This window comes from Carassius auratus, unplaced genomic scaffold, assembly GCF_003368295.1.
Source record: "Carassius auratus strain Wakin unplaced genomic scaffold, ASM336829v1 scaf_tig00002576, whole genome shotgun sequence".
Taxonomy (NCBI): Eukaryota; Metazoa; Chordata; class Actinopteri; order Cypriniformes; family Cyprinidae; genus Carassius; species Carassius auratus.
This window is the reverse complement of record NW_020523459.1, coordinates 914,310-931,533: the sequence shown is the minus strand read 5'-3', so window position 1 is coordinate 931,533 and position 17,224 is coordinate 914,310. Positions and strand designations below refer to the sequence as shown.

General features: G+C 39.2%; 1 protein-coding gene across 2 annotated transcripts; it reads right to left on the bottom strand.

Annotated features, from left to right (window-relative positions):
* Positions 1-674: 674 nt before the first annotated feature.
* Positions 675-15,040, bottom strand: LOC113069881 (TGF-beta-activated kinase 1 and MAP3K7-binding protein 3-like). 2 transcript variants are annotated; one of them, XM_026242979.1, is made up of 7 exons: positions 14,856-15,040; positions 5,474-5,642; positions 3,489-4,650; positions 3,117-3,277; positions 2,588-2,681; positions 2,390-2,461; positions 675-1,504 (listed from the first exon to the last, which is right to left on the bottom strand). In XM_026242979.1, the coding sequence occupies exons 2-7, from the start codon at positions 5,573-5,575 to the stop codon at positions 1,377-1,379; spliced, it is 1,719 nt and encodes a 572-aa protein (XP_026098764.1). In that variant the 5' UTR covers positions 5,576-5,642; positions 14,856-15,040; the 3' UTR covers positions 675-1,376. The 2 variants fall into 2 exon arrangements, with proteins under 2 accessions (XP_026098764.1, XP_026098765.1); XM_026242980.1 differs by lacking the exon at positions 14,856-15,040 and adding an exon at positions 14,293-14,842 and having other exon boundaries at positions 1,377-1,504.
* Positions 15,041-17,224: the final 2,184 nt, after the last annotated feature.

The following is a 17,224-nucleotide window of genomic DNA, read 5'->3' as shown; positions in this document are numbered from 1 at the left end:
ATGGCTATTTTTTAATGCGATAACTTAGTTTGAACCCACTGCAAAATCTTTCACCCTCCAGTGAAATTCCCCTTGGCACTGTATCTTATTGAAATGACTGAATCTCGAATGCAAAAATTTGCCATATAACAGTAAATATGACCACCCCTTTCTCCACAGATGTGTATCAAAGCATATTTGATCTCATAAAATGCTAAGAAATGGAGACAGCTGTTACTTTAAGCACAGATCATGTACATAGCACATGAATTGTCATTAATTACTTTGTACACAACGAAAAATCTGCATATTCAATTTAAAAGGGATTTGATAGAAGATACTTTGCATTGTAGAAAACCTAGGTCTTTCATATAGACTAGTTTTTTGACTGGTATCTGGAGTGATTATTAGTCTTTTGCACAAGTATCCGTACAGGTAGTAAAAGGCAGACTGTAGGGTTGTTTTTTTAGCACTGTGAGTCTGTTGTGCGCATGTTGATGTGTCTGAATTAGGGTGCATGTCTCATTTGAGTGCGTGTTTGAGAGATTGTGTGCTTTCTGTTAGGATTTTTAGATCCTCAATGCAGTTGTGGCATACTGTTCTAATTTATATACTAATCAAATAAACATTTAAAAAGAACAATGTGGTACGCTCATGGTTTTACATTTGGAAGGTCTCAACATCAGCATATAGTCACATAGAATGAGATCCTTTATTAAGTACAGCAATTTGAGGCATTTGCACAGGAGATCAACATCTTAAACAGAATACAGTGCGGAATATGCATAAAAGTACCAGGTATGGGTTCATATGCAGGTCTTGTAGTGTTCATCATTCATGAGAAGAGCTCATAGTGAGCACATACAGTGTAAAGTCTACATTAAAATTATTCAGCCCCTGCTTATCTCAAAACAACGAATGTGTTGTAAGAGAAGCCCTGCACGTGGGATTGTTTGGGCTTTTTCTGTGTAAACACCACAGTCTCTTGGAATGGTAGCTTGGTAAACCACACCTCCCCACATCTGGAAGCTCCACCCTCTCCTAAAACCACACCTTTTTGGTCCACTCCAGCGCCAATCAATCAATCCCTTGTTTCTGTGAAGTCAAGTCTCCCTACATCCTCTTTTAAAGCAACTTTCAGTAGAAAAAAAGGTAAATACAAGTGCAGGAAGCTCCTCAAGAGGAAACACAAGGTGGGTCTGATTGGATAATATTTTACTAAAGTAGTTGTCTCTTTTTCTGTGGGGTATGGCTCAGTTATTGCTGGGTGAAGCTGAGGGCACAAGGGACGAAAATTGTCGAATGATAGATGGGACTTGAACATTGCGTGATGGAACAGAAGATTAGTAGGAAGAGTGCGGTTCATGGCCTGTCGGAAGGGTCGCGGTGAAGCCGGCTCAAGTGTTGCGTGGCATCTCACACTGTTCACAGCGGTGCAGCGCAGGGTGGTTAAGAAAAGTGCAGCTTTCACAGTTCCACTGAGCACCCTCGAAATCCTCGTCCGTTTGCACGACCGGAGGCTTAACTAGAAAGAGGTAACAAAACAGTGTGAGAACAGCATACACACACTTATTTCTTACTGCTGTGAGCTAAATTTGAAGGCTTGAGGAAGCTCTAGCATTCTGCCACACCCATTGACATTAGGGCCACTGGAGCCGCATAGCAACAAAAGAGCGATGAAAATAGTACTAGGGTGCAAGAAACACTATATCATAACAAGCAACCTAATACCCTCCACTCCACTGGTGTAGTCAGAGGTCAGGACAAATCTGACAGGATATTCAGAGAGCAAGGGGCTAATTTTAGCCCAGTGGCGGTTAGTCTACAAATACAATGAGATTTTTAATGAAAACCACATCTAGGATACATTCTAGCATAGCAAAGTAACAAAACTTGTAACTTAATGTTCAATCGGTTAACATTAGTTAATATGTCTTATATAAATAAATATATATAAAAAATATATATTTATTTTCTTCTTTTTTTTTTTACATTTCTTTTTACATTTAAGGCCAAATATGTTCTCTTGCTGAAATGTTGAAGCATAATTAAATTCACAAGAGCTTTTGGAGAGCTCTAACTTCTACCACCTGACTGATGCTATAACAAGTGGAAACCCTCAAAATGACAGGGCTTTAGTGTAATGTCCTGGTTATCATCTAACAATTATGGTAATTATGAAACTGCAGGAACACAGAATTCATTTGAAATGTTGAAAATGTATTCACATATGTAGAAATTAATAACCAAAATTAATGCTTACCTACCAATACCTAATGCATTTACTAATATTAACAAATTGAACCTTATTGTAAAGAATTACCAAAAAATTAAATAATGAAATGTTTAAATATGCAACATTGTGTCAGCTGACTTTAATCAAATTAAAAATAAATAATTGAATTCCCACCTCTTGGAGGTACAACAGGACCAGGCTGAATATTATCATAAAAGTTGTTCATGGTTCTCACGTCAAACTTGCCTAAAACATAAATTAAAAATAAGAGATGGATGAAGCAAATGGTAGTCATAATTTTCAACACAATTTCGAACAATCTGTGCAGTCGTGCTAATGTTCAGTTCATAAAGAGGAGTATATTCATGCTACCTCGAGACTGCATCAGGTCTGTCTCCTTCAAGGTGCAATCGATGTCAATCTGGAGTTGTCTGTTTTGCGACCGAATTCTGGTCATATCTTCAGGCTAGGAAATGTGAACACAAAGTACATGACCTTTTCACATTAATTGCACACATAAAGGCTGTTTATCACTGTTACTCTCTTCACAGTAGCTTGTTAAACTCAGAGGAAAGAGATGATAGTTGCACTGGATGGGTACATTATGTAAAGAGGTTTAACCTTTTTCAAAAGAGATTCATTCAGTCTGTGAAGCATGCAGAATGAGCGAGAACCCGAATAAACAGATGTGAAACATTACCACCCCATAGTATTTGCACATTCTGCATGTAGATTCTAGGTGTGTATGTTTTTATATGCAAGGCTCATTTGGAGAATTTGATGAGGATTCATTTATTCCCTTTATTAGCGATGTAAAACAAGTGGGTGTGTGTTCCGACACCCCTTCAAAAATATGCATTCACACACTATACACACTATAAAAGCCTGGTCTCTCACTTACCCGAGGGATCAGGCTGGTGCTGTTCACCCGTCTGAAGCGTCTCTGCAGGGCGTCAAATTCCATTTCATTCACTTCCTTCTTCAGCTGCTCCAGTTTCTGCCGCTCCAGCATGAGTTCTTTCATCAGACGCTCCATCCGAGCACGCTGGTGCAGGAGCAGTGCTGAGGAGGAGACATACACAAGCATACAAGCCTGAAGACTTGCCCACATACACCCAACACTGATGCATACAAACACCATAAACGGACGCAAAGGAGTTGCATAAAAAGCTAATCATGGACAGGAAATGACCACTTTGACAGTAAAGAGTATATATATACTTAATTATTTGCATATACATACACATAAGGGTTTACATAAGCAGATTCATACCTTGAGTATATGCATAGTCATCCGAGCCGGAGCTGAATCGTCTAGGCATGCGGTTGATGTGACTGGAGATGTTCCCTGGCAGGGCAGAGATGGGCAGGATCGGAGGAGGTGCACCGTGGCGCTCACCCTGGTGCACTATATTGAGGAGTGACTCTGTCTCAACTGGTGGAGAGCTTGAGGAACGCTGTGCCTGGCCAGGGGACACTTTGATCTTGATGAACGCAGAGCTGGCCGGCTGAGGAGAGGATGCAGGCCGGGGCCTTGCCACACCCTGGTGGACATACATTCCTTGATGAATGGAGGCCCCAGGGGGTCCGGTCATACTAATAGCCCGGGATGGGGAACTTGGAGAAGGGCTGTTGGCCATATAGAGTGTTCCCTGCGGAGCATGTACAGGGGAGTTGCTCCGTGATCGTTGTCCCTCCAGTGTGATCTCTATATGGTTCTTCATAGGGACTTTGGAGGACATAAAAGGCCTGTGGGAAACTGGCGTCTGCTGGTAGGACAGCCCAGGGAGGGTGGGGGGACTTATGGGCAGAAACACCTGAGGCGGTTGCTGGACCTGATGTTGGGGAGAGCTGTAAGGAGACTGGTATGTCGGAGTAGCATAAGGAGACTGCTGGTACACAGATGTCCCAGATGAGGACCAGGGAGTGGGTTGAGGACTTTGAGACGGTGAGGGACGCATGTACACCGTGTTCCCACTGTTACAATAGACACCAGGGGGTATCTGCAGTGCTTGTGGGGCAGAGGGGATGTTCTGGGATAAGGTAACTGTTATAGGAGTCATGTATCGTGGGACAGGGTGGTATGTGGGCGACATGCCTTGGATGCTGGGTGGAGGGGTGGGGATGTTTGAGCGTCCTTGATCGTTAATGAAGAAGGGGTTAAAGCCGGGTGATGGCGCCATAGTAGCGGGGGCGGAGAGGGGCTCATGGAAACCACTTCGAGGATGCTCGATGTGCCCATCGCTGGAACTGTGGACCAAAGCTCGGCCATCAGCACTATTTTTAGCCCCTTCAGTAGCAGGGTAACCCACACTAATGCGCAGCATGTGGTTCCGGTTTAAGTTCAAGTCATCTGGGCTGTGGTACTCCTCATACAGGTATCTATTACTCTCTTGAGCCAACAGATGGCAGCAGAGGTCCAGGTTATTGTTGTTCTGAAGAGGAAATGGAAGACAGTGAAGTAGACATGTTCTTTGCACCTGAAGTCACTCTGATGGCATTAGTAATGTATTGAACAGAACAGAACAGTAATGGCATTCAGCCAAAATGACACAGCAAAAAATATTACTTATAACACTCACTGCACATCATTATCATAAGGTATACATATGCCATAGTTCTAAAATTTGGGGCCTCTCAGTTTTTTTTTTTTTTTTTAAAGAAATGAATATGTGTTAAGCATGAATTCATTACATTAGATCAAAACTGACAGTGCATTGCAAAATTTTTCTATTTAAATAAATGCTGCTCTTTTATTCAGCCTTGGTGAGCTTAAGAGATCTTAACTGCTAACATTTAAATGGTAGTGTATCATCATCTGTCTCAGTTAACCTACTTAAAAAGGTCATTTTCATAAGATCATTTGCAAAATGTGCAAAATATTTGAGTTGGAGATGAACGTGACTGAGGAATAACATTGTTTTTGATAAAGCAATGCCTCATTTCAAATTGTCAATTTTATTACAACATTCAAACAATAAATCAGTGAATCACATCAATGAAAGATATTAATAAAACAAAAAGCCATCTGGCTTAACATTTATCCCAGGAAAGCCATTTTATCCCCATGTTTCATTAGGCAGAAAGAAAGAAAACGAAAGATAATCTAAATATGTAAACTAAAACTAGATAGTGTGTGTGTGTGTGTGTGTGTGTGTATTTCATTTAAATGTGTAATGGGTAAAAATGGCTCAAAGTACTGGAGCAGGCCACATTTTTAACATCCCATTTGTTTCAATGGTGTCCGCTGGTTCTCACCTGAAGAAGGCACTGAGACACTACTTTCTCTGGAATCTCTGGGAAGCGCTGTTTGAGGTCCTGCAGTATGAGGTAGTCTAACTGAGGCCCTCCCTGCGCCATCCTGAGTCCAAAGAGAGAGTCACTGAGTCCGCAGCCAGGAGCGCAGCACCTGCTCTCCTCTCATCCCCTGACAACACACGAATAACATCCCATCAGAGCCACAGACTGAGTTTGACTACTCACAGTGCACTGCCAACAAAGTAGCTTGGGGTGTTTGCAACAAATATAAATCATTAAAGGGACAGTTCTGGTATTAATTCACACACTCATGTTGTGCCAAACCTGTAGGACGTAACCAGAATGGTAGGGTGGGTAAATGTTGATAGAATAATCATTTTAGGCTGAACTATCCCTATAAAGACCTATATTTAACAATCTAAAGCTTAAGTATCATTGATACATTTCTTAAAGCCTTTAAATGGTCAACATGAGCTAAAAGACCTATTGAATACAATCTGCCACATGCCTTGTGATTGATTTTAGCATGTAAAAGGCCTTTTAGTACAATTCCAAAAATGTCCACTTTTAGGTTGTGATAAACTTGTCTTTTTGCCATGAAACATTTTATATTTTCTAAAGTAAATGTAAGAATAACTTTTACATTTTTAGTAACATTTCAACAAGATAAACATTTAGCAACTTTATTTGATTATCCATACAGCTTTAAAAAGTAAGTTTTTTAAAAGTTTTTTAAAATATAAAATAATTTTAAAAGTTTTTTAAAATATAAGGATCAAACAGGATACAAGCTTTTGAGCATCATTTTTAGGCTAATTAGAGGTTGACCGACAGTGAATTTTACTGATACCAATAGCTAGGTTGGATCACACTTTCAGACACTGATTAATCAACCGATAATTTTGAAAACAGATTCTGAACAAAATTTTAAATAGTGCTTTACTATAAAAAATATTATATATTGATAATTAGTTATTTCATTAACTAATGTTAACAGATGAAACTTTAAAATTTGTATTAGTAGATGTTGAAATTAACTTTAAATATCTACACCCATAGCATTGAAGTTACATAAATATGGATATTGTATGTATACTCTCACATCAAGTCTAAACCAGAAAGAAAAAGCGCTATCTATATTTTATGGCTCTATAAGCATATAGACTTTATAAGAGCCACAGAAAGACAAACATTTCACTGAAAAATGCAAAATGCACAATTTTACAACCTAGGGTGAAGTCATTATGTGCATTAACCATGATTCAGGACAAATATAATGGAAAACTGTGTGAATGGCACTGCAGGATTTCTTTCGGCTGAATCAACATATCAGATGGCTTTCTCACGTCACATCTTTAAATCTGCAACTTTGCTGGCTAACAAATGCAGTGATTTTACCAGCAGGATATAAACTAAAGAAAATAGATGGTAACAATCGTGACTAACACTAAGGGGTCTGAGGGGGTTTTGGGGCCGGAGTTTTGACATGCCCGGACATTGTCCTTTTTTCAGGATCTTAAAAAAATATTCATAGCTAAATTCTGATTACACTGTATCAAGCACAAACTGTGCTACAGTAATATGTAAGCAACATGAATGTGCATGTTTGCGTTTTTGAGAAAACAACATTTATGCGTGGTTGATTAGTGAAAAAACAGACAAATATTTTTATGTCACTGAATTAAGGACATAAAACACATACAGAACATTTGTTCAGAAGACTTTTGAGAACTGGATGTGGTAGACTACAGTTTTTTCTATAAAATAAAAACCATCCTGAAAAAAAAAAACACATATAATATTATATATATATATATCCCCTAATGGCCCATGTAAGTGAAAAAGTGAAAGTGACATACAGCCAAGTATGGTGACCCATACTCAGAATTCGCGCTCTGCATTTAACCCATCCAAAGTGCACACACACAGCAGTGAACACACACCCGGAGCAGTGGGCAGCCATTTATGCTGCGGTGTCCGGGGAGCAGTTGGGGGTTCAGTGCCTTGCTCAAGGGCACCTCAATCGTGGTATTGCAGGTCCGAGACTAGAACCAACAACCTTAGGATTAGGAGTCAAACTCTCTAACCATTAGGCCATGACTTCCCCAACTGTGGGAAAGTCGTGGCCTAATGGTTAGAGAGTTTTCGGTGCAACTGTGACTGTGAGGCAGGCAAGAAAGAATGAGAGTAGAGTAAAATAATGGGAGTTTTGATTATTTGGATTTTATTTACAACACAGTATAATCAAAATATACACATTTAATGTCAAAGACACAAAATTGAGCACACCGATCTAAACACAGAGACTTGAACAGTAAAACACCTTTGAGCCATTGCTGCAAACAGATCCTGTTCAACCGTTGGAGCAAGTACACCATACCTGGTATTTCTAATCGGTTTGCTGCTTCTTTCCATGCATTCAAGAAAAACAACAGCCACGTCACCAGTAGAAATGGAGCTTATTTTACCATATTGGTGTAGAATATCAGCCCAATATAGTTGAACGGCTTCTGATGTTGGTACAGCACTCTCAGAGGAAAACAGTTTGAAGTGAAGTTTTAGTCTTCAAAGTATCTGGTTACTAAAATAAATAAATAAATAAAATACAAATATCAAAAAACAACAACAATCTGTTAGCATGTTGATATATTTAGCAACTATATTATTACATTAGCAATCATTCATTTTGCCCACTCATAAAAAAATAACAATTTTGTAAACATAAACACAAGCATGTTTTGTATATATTATAAAATACAAAAACTAAAACTAAATTATTGTTAAGCACGTTATAAACCTCTACATTCACAAACAGAATATTTCAGAGTAAAGATTGGTTTTAACATTCTTAGATTCTTAACATTAAAAACATCCTGGTGTTGTGCGACAATGAAACGTAACATTTTAAAATGCTTTACTTGATTTCATACATTTAGGAATTATAGTTTGAGAAATGTAAAATAACAAAATAACAACTAATGCAACTATTTAAAAATGATTTACTCATCAGAACTGATCTCTTCCGCTGCTCAAGCCTCATGTTGCTTTACGTTCTTCTTCTGAGGTAAATTGTCTTATTCCTCACAGTGATTCTTCTTCCAGAAACGGAAAGTAGCCGAGATGAACTTGATGAACCTTCACACTTTGCTAATGGAGGCGATGTGGGGGTTTGTTTGTGCGTCTTACGTGGATTATTGTCCTATGAATGAAGTGCGCTGTGCGTGATCACATTACAGATAATGAGTTAAGACAGGAAAGACTGGACCTCGCGTTGGTTTCACACGGATAGAAATGTTGCAATAACCGCAAAAAAATAAAATAAATCGCAATACCACACTATTGACAAGTCAACTGCAGCAACCGCAATATTTGTGGTTTTCTTTTTTTACTTAAGGTTACGCCATTTTCATTTTACCCTTCATGAATGTGTACTGAATATTAAAAAAGTTAGGAATTCTAACAATGTGTAGCATGCTGATTTGCACTAAGGCTCCATAGTGTTTAAATGTTTTCAACAGCATGGTTCATTACATCTCTCTTTAAATGAATCAGCGTTTTTGAACATGCAGTTGAATGAACAGTTTAAAGACTCAACTGACAGCCCGTCTAGAACACACAGGTGAAATATCTGCAGAAAGTCTCCTGTCCGGTCATATTCGAAGATCAGAATTAACTGTTATACATTGAGGCTAACAATTAATAGCCCAACATCTTATAGACCCTTTTCACAAGACTGTGATGATGCGTTTCAATGGTCATAAGCATCATAAATCCTCACAGTACATCTAAAGTTTTTTTTTGGTGTATTAATTTTTAAGAAAATGTATATACATTTATAACACTATGTGTATTATATTACCTTTGCATCACATTACACAAAAAATAGTTATTATTGCTAATGCAAGGAGGTTTCTAATACAGTGTCTATGGGAGTAATGGTGGATTTGACATGGTTCTCTCTGCCATTATCAGTCTTTCTCTTATTTTTTTCCCCCGTTTTGAAAGTCATGAAAACACTATCACGGATTTTTTTTTTTTTTGCTATTTGAGCGAACAGGAATGGAAAAAAATATATATATATTTTTGGCAGTCTCCCAAATGTCAGGTTTATTTTCTGTTATTTTGACATTCTCTTCGGTTTACTTCACTTCCTGTATCAACGCCCTATTTAATTTAGTTGGTTTCTGAATAATGACCTCGTTATATCGTACGTATGGCACACTCTCTCTCTCACCACACACACAAAAATTATATATAAGAAAACGGTCATACAGATTACTTTATCAGATAATTATCTGTTTTCAATATGAATTACTTCATCTAAAATTAGACATTTCAAGCTTTCTATAGATGCATTACTCCTGTCTGTGTGTCAAGTATTAGCTGAGTTTTGGTTTTTTTGTGACCTGTTTCAGAAAGTTTTTCACAGAGACGGCAGAAAGTACACCCTTGTATTACCTTTATTTTACAAAAGCACAAAGTTTTTTTGTTATGAGTGTATTCAAATAAAAGTAGACCCTTTAAATATTCAAATGATGTGTTACTGTTATCTATACGATCAAAAAAAATCATCATTATGAAGAAAAAGTGTGCCGGCACATCTGCTGAACCCAGAGGGTTTAAGCATTTGCATTGCTGCTAATGTTTGTGTCCTCTCAGCCTCTCATACATACTGCTGTCCTTTCTCCACGAATGCAACATCTTGTCAACAAATTAATTACTTAGTAATGATATGAAAACATGCACTACAGTATAATGTGTACACACCGTTTAATAGGGCTGCATGATAAATCGCATGCGATTCAGTGTCAGAATCAGAAAGAGCTTTATTGCCAAGTGTTTATACACACAAGGGGTTTCCTCCTGAAGCCCGCTATTATCTTCACTGTTTTGAGTGTGTTGTATGGAAGCATATGGGTAGCATTATTCAATTTGGGATGTAATATGCAAAATGACAATGCAATATGTAAAATGGCAATGCATTTCTGTATTTACATTTACATTTTCCAATACATTTGTGCAACGTTTGGTGCAAAATGAAAATGAAAATTAAATTACATAATTTTAATTAGCCATTTACTACACCAGTTTTAATATGTAAAATGAATATGAATTTTAACGCTTTATAAGTTGCAAAATTAAAATGAAAATGTATTACAGAAATGATTAGATATGTCTAACATGTTAAAGCAAAAACTGTGGCAAAATGATCATTTAAATGCTATTTTTCTTAATTGCATTAACACTCACAGTCAAGACACTTACGATTGCATTTTCATTCGGTGTCCCGCAATGAATGTAGCAAAACTCAATGTGCACATTGAAAATGCATTCCGAGCCGATCACGTGTCCCCGCCCTCGTGCCACGTCAATCATTGTGTGAACAAGGCGGGGCTTACAGAAGGTCAGAGACTCAAGTCTCAAGAAGAGGATTCAAGTGAGAGAACATGGACAAGACAGTTGGTCCGTGTATGTTTTGATCATTTCGGTTTATGGCTTCAATATTTCATTCTGATTTGTGGGCGGAGCTGAAACGCTGCTTTCATCTGATTGGTCGAATCAGATCGGTTTTCATCTGACAGCCTTCAGCTGAAATGTCTGAAACTACACTCACTGTTAATTAGCATAATATTTGAATCAGATGTAGCTGGGCACATAATTCGTGCTGCTGAGACCTGCAAATTATTTCTAGGTTGTAGTATTGTATGAATATTGTCCCACTGATAAAAACAGTGCAAATAGTTCTGTCCCTTTGGATAACAGTAAAGTGGAAATAAATATAGTTAAATTTATGAAATAAAATTAAATAGGATTTTTTGGGAAGGTAAGTCTGGCCAGTTATACAAGCAACACGAGTCGGACGAGTCTAAAGATATGAGCTGAATTGGGTGAAACATTAAAGTTCTAGTCTGTGTCAATTACTCTCATAATAAATAATAATAATAATGTTAACTGTATTTTTCGGTATAAGTTGCATCAGTCCAAAAACACGTCATGATGAGGAAAAAAACATATATAAGTCGCACTGGACTATATGTCACATTTATTCAAGACCAAGAGAAAACATTACCGTCTACAGCCGCGAGAGGGCGCTCTGGGGTAGGCTACAGGGGCACTGAGCAGCATAGAGCTAATTTTACTATTTTTAATTTAGAAATGTAACTATATTCATTTTTACAATTATTTATTAATGTCACACACACACACACACATACCTAGTGCCTTATGACTTAAAAGATGAGAGTGGTAAATGTTACAGACATGGAACTGTTCAGTCTATTATTGATTTTAATTTCCACTTCACTGTTATCCAAAGGGACAGAACTATTTGCACTGTATTTATCAGTGGGACAATATTCATACAATACTACAACCTAGAACTAATTTGCAGGTCTCAGCAGCACGAATTATGTGCCCAACTACATTTGATTCAAATATTATGCTAATTAACAGTGAGCGGTGGTTTCAGACATTACAGTGCTTCACTCGCACTGACTCTTATTTTGCCTGAAAGAATGACAAGACCGAGCTGAAGGCTGTCAGATGAAAACCGATCCGATTCGACCAATCAGATGAAAGCAGCGTTTCAGCTCCGCCCACAAGTCCGAATGAAATATTGAAGCCATAAACCGAAATGATCAAAACATACACGGACCAACTGATTGATTGAATCCTCTTCTTGAGACTTGAGTCTCTGACCTTCTGTAAGCCCCGCCTTGTTCACACAATGATTGACGTGGCGCGAGGGCGGGGACACGTGATCGGCTCGGAATGCATTTTCAATGTGCACATTGAGTTTTGCTACATTCATTGCGGGACACCGAATGAAAATGCAATCGTAAGTGTCTTGACTGTGAGTGTTAATGCAATTAAGAAAAATAGCATTTAAATGATCATTTTGCCACAGTTTTTGCTTTAACATGTTAAACATATCTAATCATTTCTGTAATACATTTTCATTTTAATTTTGCAACTTATAAAGCGTTAAAATTAATATTCATTTTACATTTTAAAACTGGTGTAGTAAATGGCAAATTAAAATTATGTAATTTAATTTTCATTTTCATTTTGCACCAAACGTTGCACAAATGTATTGGAAAATGTAAATGTAAATACAGAAATGCATTGCCATTTTACATATTGCATTGTCATTTTGCATATTACATCCCAAATTGAATAATGCTACCCATATGCTTCCATAGTGTTGAGCTCCAGGTTGTTAAGACTGCACCAGACAGCCAACTGCTTAACCTTTTGAGGGGCACCAGTGCTGATAGTGAGGGTCCTGAATGTGAGTTTCCCCAACCCCACTAGTTGCTGCCTGTCTGTCAGGAAACTGGTAATCCACTGACAAGTGGAGGTAGGTACGGAGAGCTGGGTCAGTCTGGCTGAGAAAAGATCAGGCATGATGGTATTGAAGGCCTAACTAAAATCTACAAGAAAGATCCTTAAATAATTCCCAGGTCTGTCGAAGGTGTTGCAGGATGTGATGCAGTGCCATGTTGACTGACCATCCACAAACCTGTTTGCGCTGTATGTAAACTGAAGAAGATCCAGCAAGGGCCCAGTGATGTCATTCAGGTAGGCCAAGTGCCAAGACCAGTATCTCAAATGACTTCAATGATGACGCGTCAGTGATTTCTGCCTCTAGAGGCTACTCTTGTACTGTATAAAGAAAGCTGACCTTCTCAGCCACTCCAGAAATGGACGCAAACCAGAAAATCTATCAGTGAGGATTTTTGCAGATATATATCAAAACCGATATATTGATTGACCTCTGCACGTAATCATCATCGTATTGCACTGCAGTATCTATATATCCTAATAATTAATATTACAGACCTTTGATCATAAAACTAAACATTAAAATATCATCTTCCTAAGGAGATACAGAGCAATATATTGAGTGACCGTTTATACAGACCTTACTAATTTACGTTACAATCTGTCAGGATTTCATCTTTTCGTAATGGACTACTAACAGCAAATAACATAACATCTGAACAAAAGTGAATTTTTTGGGGCCTCTGAATAAACTTATTTTTTTCCCTCCTTGAATGTGAGCTCCATATTCTACATAAGCTAGATGTATCAAACATATCATTAGTATTGTATCAAACAACTCATTTTTCTGCCTATTATTTCTCACGTCAGACTTTATATGGTTAAGGTCGCGTATGCACAGGACGGCCTCAGACTCTCGGCTGCCGCAGTGTAAACATGGCGCATTACTGGACAGGAACAGAGGCTTCAAACCTACACCCGAAAAACTGCTATTTATCAGAACAAATACATGTTTATATGGTATATCTCAGGTTAAAGTCTGATGTAAATGCAAAGCTAAAAGACATATTACGCTAGTCCTGTGTGTGGCGGTGCATAAGAATGGCTTGTGTTGTGTTTATCGATCTCACCACTGACAACGACCTGAAACCTGAGACATCAACCGTGTTTCATGTATACAACTTCCCTCCGCTCGGCTTCATCCATCCACACACGACAGGTGTTAATAACTGTCATAAGAATAATTGCAGCGCTGTTAACACCCTATTTATTAAACGAAACACAAGCAAATTCAAAGGCTCGGATGCCAACCTCAAACTAGCCAAAAAGATGCAGTTGAAAGCAACACCAGTTTTATACACAATAAGCCCGAGTCACCAGCAAAACTAAAACTAAAAGAGCAACATTTTAGATTATATTAACGACATCAACTTCATGATGGGTTCCCTTGACAGTTTCGGTTCTTCATGAAAACACAAACCAAGCGCAGGTTCATTCCAGCACTGTCTCAATCAATAAAAAGCATATTTTGTTACCTATTAAAGTCAAGTAGCTACAGTTCTGCCCATTTCCTGTGTCTGGAGCCTTCTGGTAGCGGTGAAACAACGACGAGCCATCGCCAAATCCGTTTAAGAGTTACAACACAACGCTATTTTTACAGGACAAAGATAGAACGGAGGAACAACTGAGGGGATCAACACGAACGGTGTCTTATTACAAAACAAAAGCTTCCACAGTCTTTTTGAACATTTAGAAATATCACGATAAACACAGTCGTTTCACTCGCACATAACGTTAGTTATCTCCGGGTGGAAAAAACACTGGCTGTTTATTAACCGTTAGCTTTAGCACAGCCGCTAGCCGTCCGGTATTTAGCCGCGGGGAGAAACGGAAACGCAGCGCCCGCCGCTCCCGCGTGTTTATCTGACTGACGTCTAACATTAATTAATCCTGCGCTTTATTCCTGCCAAAAGCTTGCTAATATCGTGAAAAAGTCCAATCAGCAGTTTAAACGAACACTCGCTGTCAGTTTCGGTGCAGTGCAAACAACAGCTGCTCGCCGTGCCGATAACAGTAACGTATATGTACGAAAACATACCGTGCGCCGGAGCCTCACGGCCATTGACCATCCAAGCAAGGTTTTTCACAGGGTGGGTGTCACCGTACTGCTGAGGTGATCGAAAAATAACAATTCACCGGGATCTACTGGGACCACAGCGGTTAGCACAGTCGCATCAAAACTGTCTTCCCTTACGCCTTTCTCTTCTTCTTTTGATTTTAATGGCGGGTTGCGAACCAACTTCCAAGGTGCATACCGCCACCTACTGTGATGGAGTGTGAAAGGAATGAATAACCCTTTTACTGTCTATGGAATAACCCTCCTATATCCTATTAAATAGCCCACTATTCTTAATAAATCTCATGACTGCTTGCATTTGTTTCCTTGAATTTGGACCATCATTTAACATGCTAGTTATATTAAATTCTTGGCATCCTACTTCTTGTAACTCTTCCTTAAGAATCCTCCTTTGTAATTCATATGTCTTGCATTTCTGCATAACATGCTCTACAGTTATGCTCTACAGTTTCCTGTACTGAACAGACATCACATAGACCTGTGTCATGTTTTCCTATAATGTGTAAAGTTTGATTTAGATTTGAATGCCCGGTTCGTAAATGTGTGAAAATAACTTGTTCTTTTCTACTTAAGTTGTGAATTATTTTGCTTTTCTTTATGGTTTTTTGAACCTTATAATAGTGGCGTCCTGTATGACATGAGTCCCACACTGTCTGCCATTTCCTATTGCATGCTTCTGAAATTAAATGTTTTCCTTCTGATCTACTGAGTGCAATATTTATGTTTGGTTCTTTCATTTTAATTGATTCTTTGGCAATCTTGTCTGCTTCCTCGTTACCTAGAATTCAAACATGTGCTGGTACCCACATAAATTCTATTATTATTCTTATCTGTCATAAACCGTATAACCTTATCATGATTTCAGTTAAAATGTCAGTTCTATTTGTTTCCAGTGATTGTAAACTTAAAAGGACTGCCATTGAGTCAGAACATATAACTTTATCCGGTCTAACTTCATACACCCACTCTAGTGCCATTAAAATAGCTATCATCTCTGCTGTATATACTGATGCACCATCTGTTATCCTTCCAGCCTTCCTCAACTCAAACTCTGGAACATAGAGAATGCAACCCCTGTCCTTCCAGTCTCTGTACTCTTTGACCCATCTGTATAAATTTGAAGAAACGTGTAGTATGATTTTTTTATATACTCATACACATATGTATTTAACCTAACTGCTTCATTCATTTCCCTTCTGTTTTCATGTAATTTTATGTCTATTTCCGGTTGATCTATCTTTCTCTTCCTCTGTCGTTCTGGTTGAAGGTTTTGATAATTGATAAATCATTAGTAACCAATACAGTCTATACACAGCAGTTTTTTTTAATTCCATCCATCCATCCATCATCTTCCGCTTATCCGGGGCCGGGTCGCGGGGGCAACAGTCTAAGCAGAGACGCCCAGACTTCCCTCTCCCTAGCCACTTCTTCCGGGGGGACCCCGAGGCGTTCCCAGGCCAGCCGGGAGACATAGTCCCTCCAGCGTGTCCTAGGTCTTCCCCGGGGCCTCCTCCCGGTGAGACGTGCCTGGAACACCTCCCTGGGAAGGCGTCCAGGAGGCATCCGAAATAGATGCCCGAGCCACCTCAGCTGGCTCCTCTCGATGTGGAGGAGCAACGGCTCTACTCTGAGCTCCTCCCGAGTGACCGAGCTTCTCACCCTATCTCTAAGGGAGCGCCCAGCCACCCGACGGAGAAAGCTCATTTCGGCCGCCTGTATCCGGGATCTTGTCCTTTCGGTCATGACCCACAGCTCATGACCATAGGTGAGAGTAGGAACGTAGATTGACCGGTAAATCGAGAGCTTTGCCTTACAGCTCAGCTCCTTCTTCACCACGACAGACCGGTACAGCGACCGCATTACTGCAGAAGCTGCACCGATCCGTCTGTCAATCTCACATTCCATCCTTCCCTCACTCGTGAACAAGACTCCAAGATACCTGAACTCCTCCACTTGAGGCAGGAACTCTCCACCAACCTGAAGTGGGCAATCCACCCTTTTCCGACTGAGAACCATGGCCTCGGACTTGGAGGTGCTGATTCTCATCCCAGCCAATTCACACTCGGCTGCAAACCGTCCCAATGCACACTGAAGGTCCTGGTCTGAGGATGCCAACACGACAACATCATCCGCAAAAAGCAGCGACGAAATCGTATGGTCCCCAAACCGGACACTCTCCGGCCCTTGGCTGCGCCTAGAAATTCTGTCCATAAAAATTATGAACAGAACCGGTGACAAAGGTTTTTTTTTAATTTTTTTAATTAATTAAATTTATGGCTAAAATGTAAGATTGAATTCTGATAGCATGTAATATATATCACTGAGATATT

What these genes read in the sequence shown, in the direction of transcription:
- LOC113069881 (XM_026242979.1), bottom strand. Translation starts at nt 5,575, where the DNA reads ATGGCGCAGGGAGGGCCTCAGTTAGACTACCTCATACTGCAGGACCTC. An exon ending in TGACTATGCATATACTCAAG is followed by an intron (nt 3,278 to 3,488) that starts GTATGAATCTGC and finishes TCTCCTCCTCAG; the next exon opens with CACTGCTCCTGCACCAGCGT. An exon ending in TCCTGTTGTACCTCCAAGAG is followed by an intron (nt 1,505 to 2,389) that starts GTGGGAATTCAA and finishes ACCTCTTTCTAG; the next exon opens with TTAAGCCTCCGGTCGTGCAA.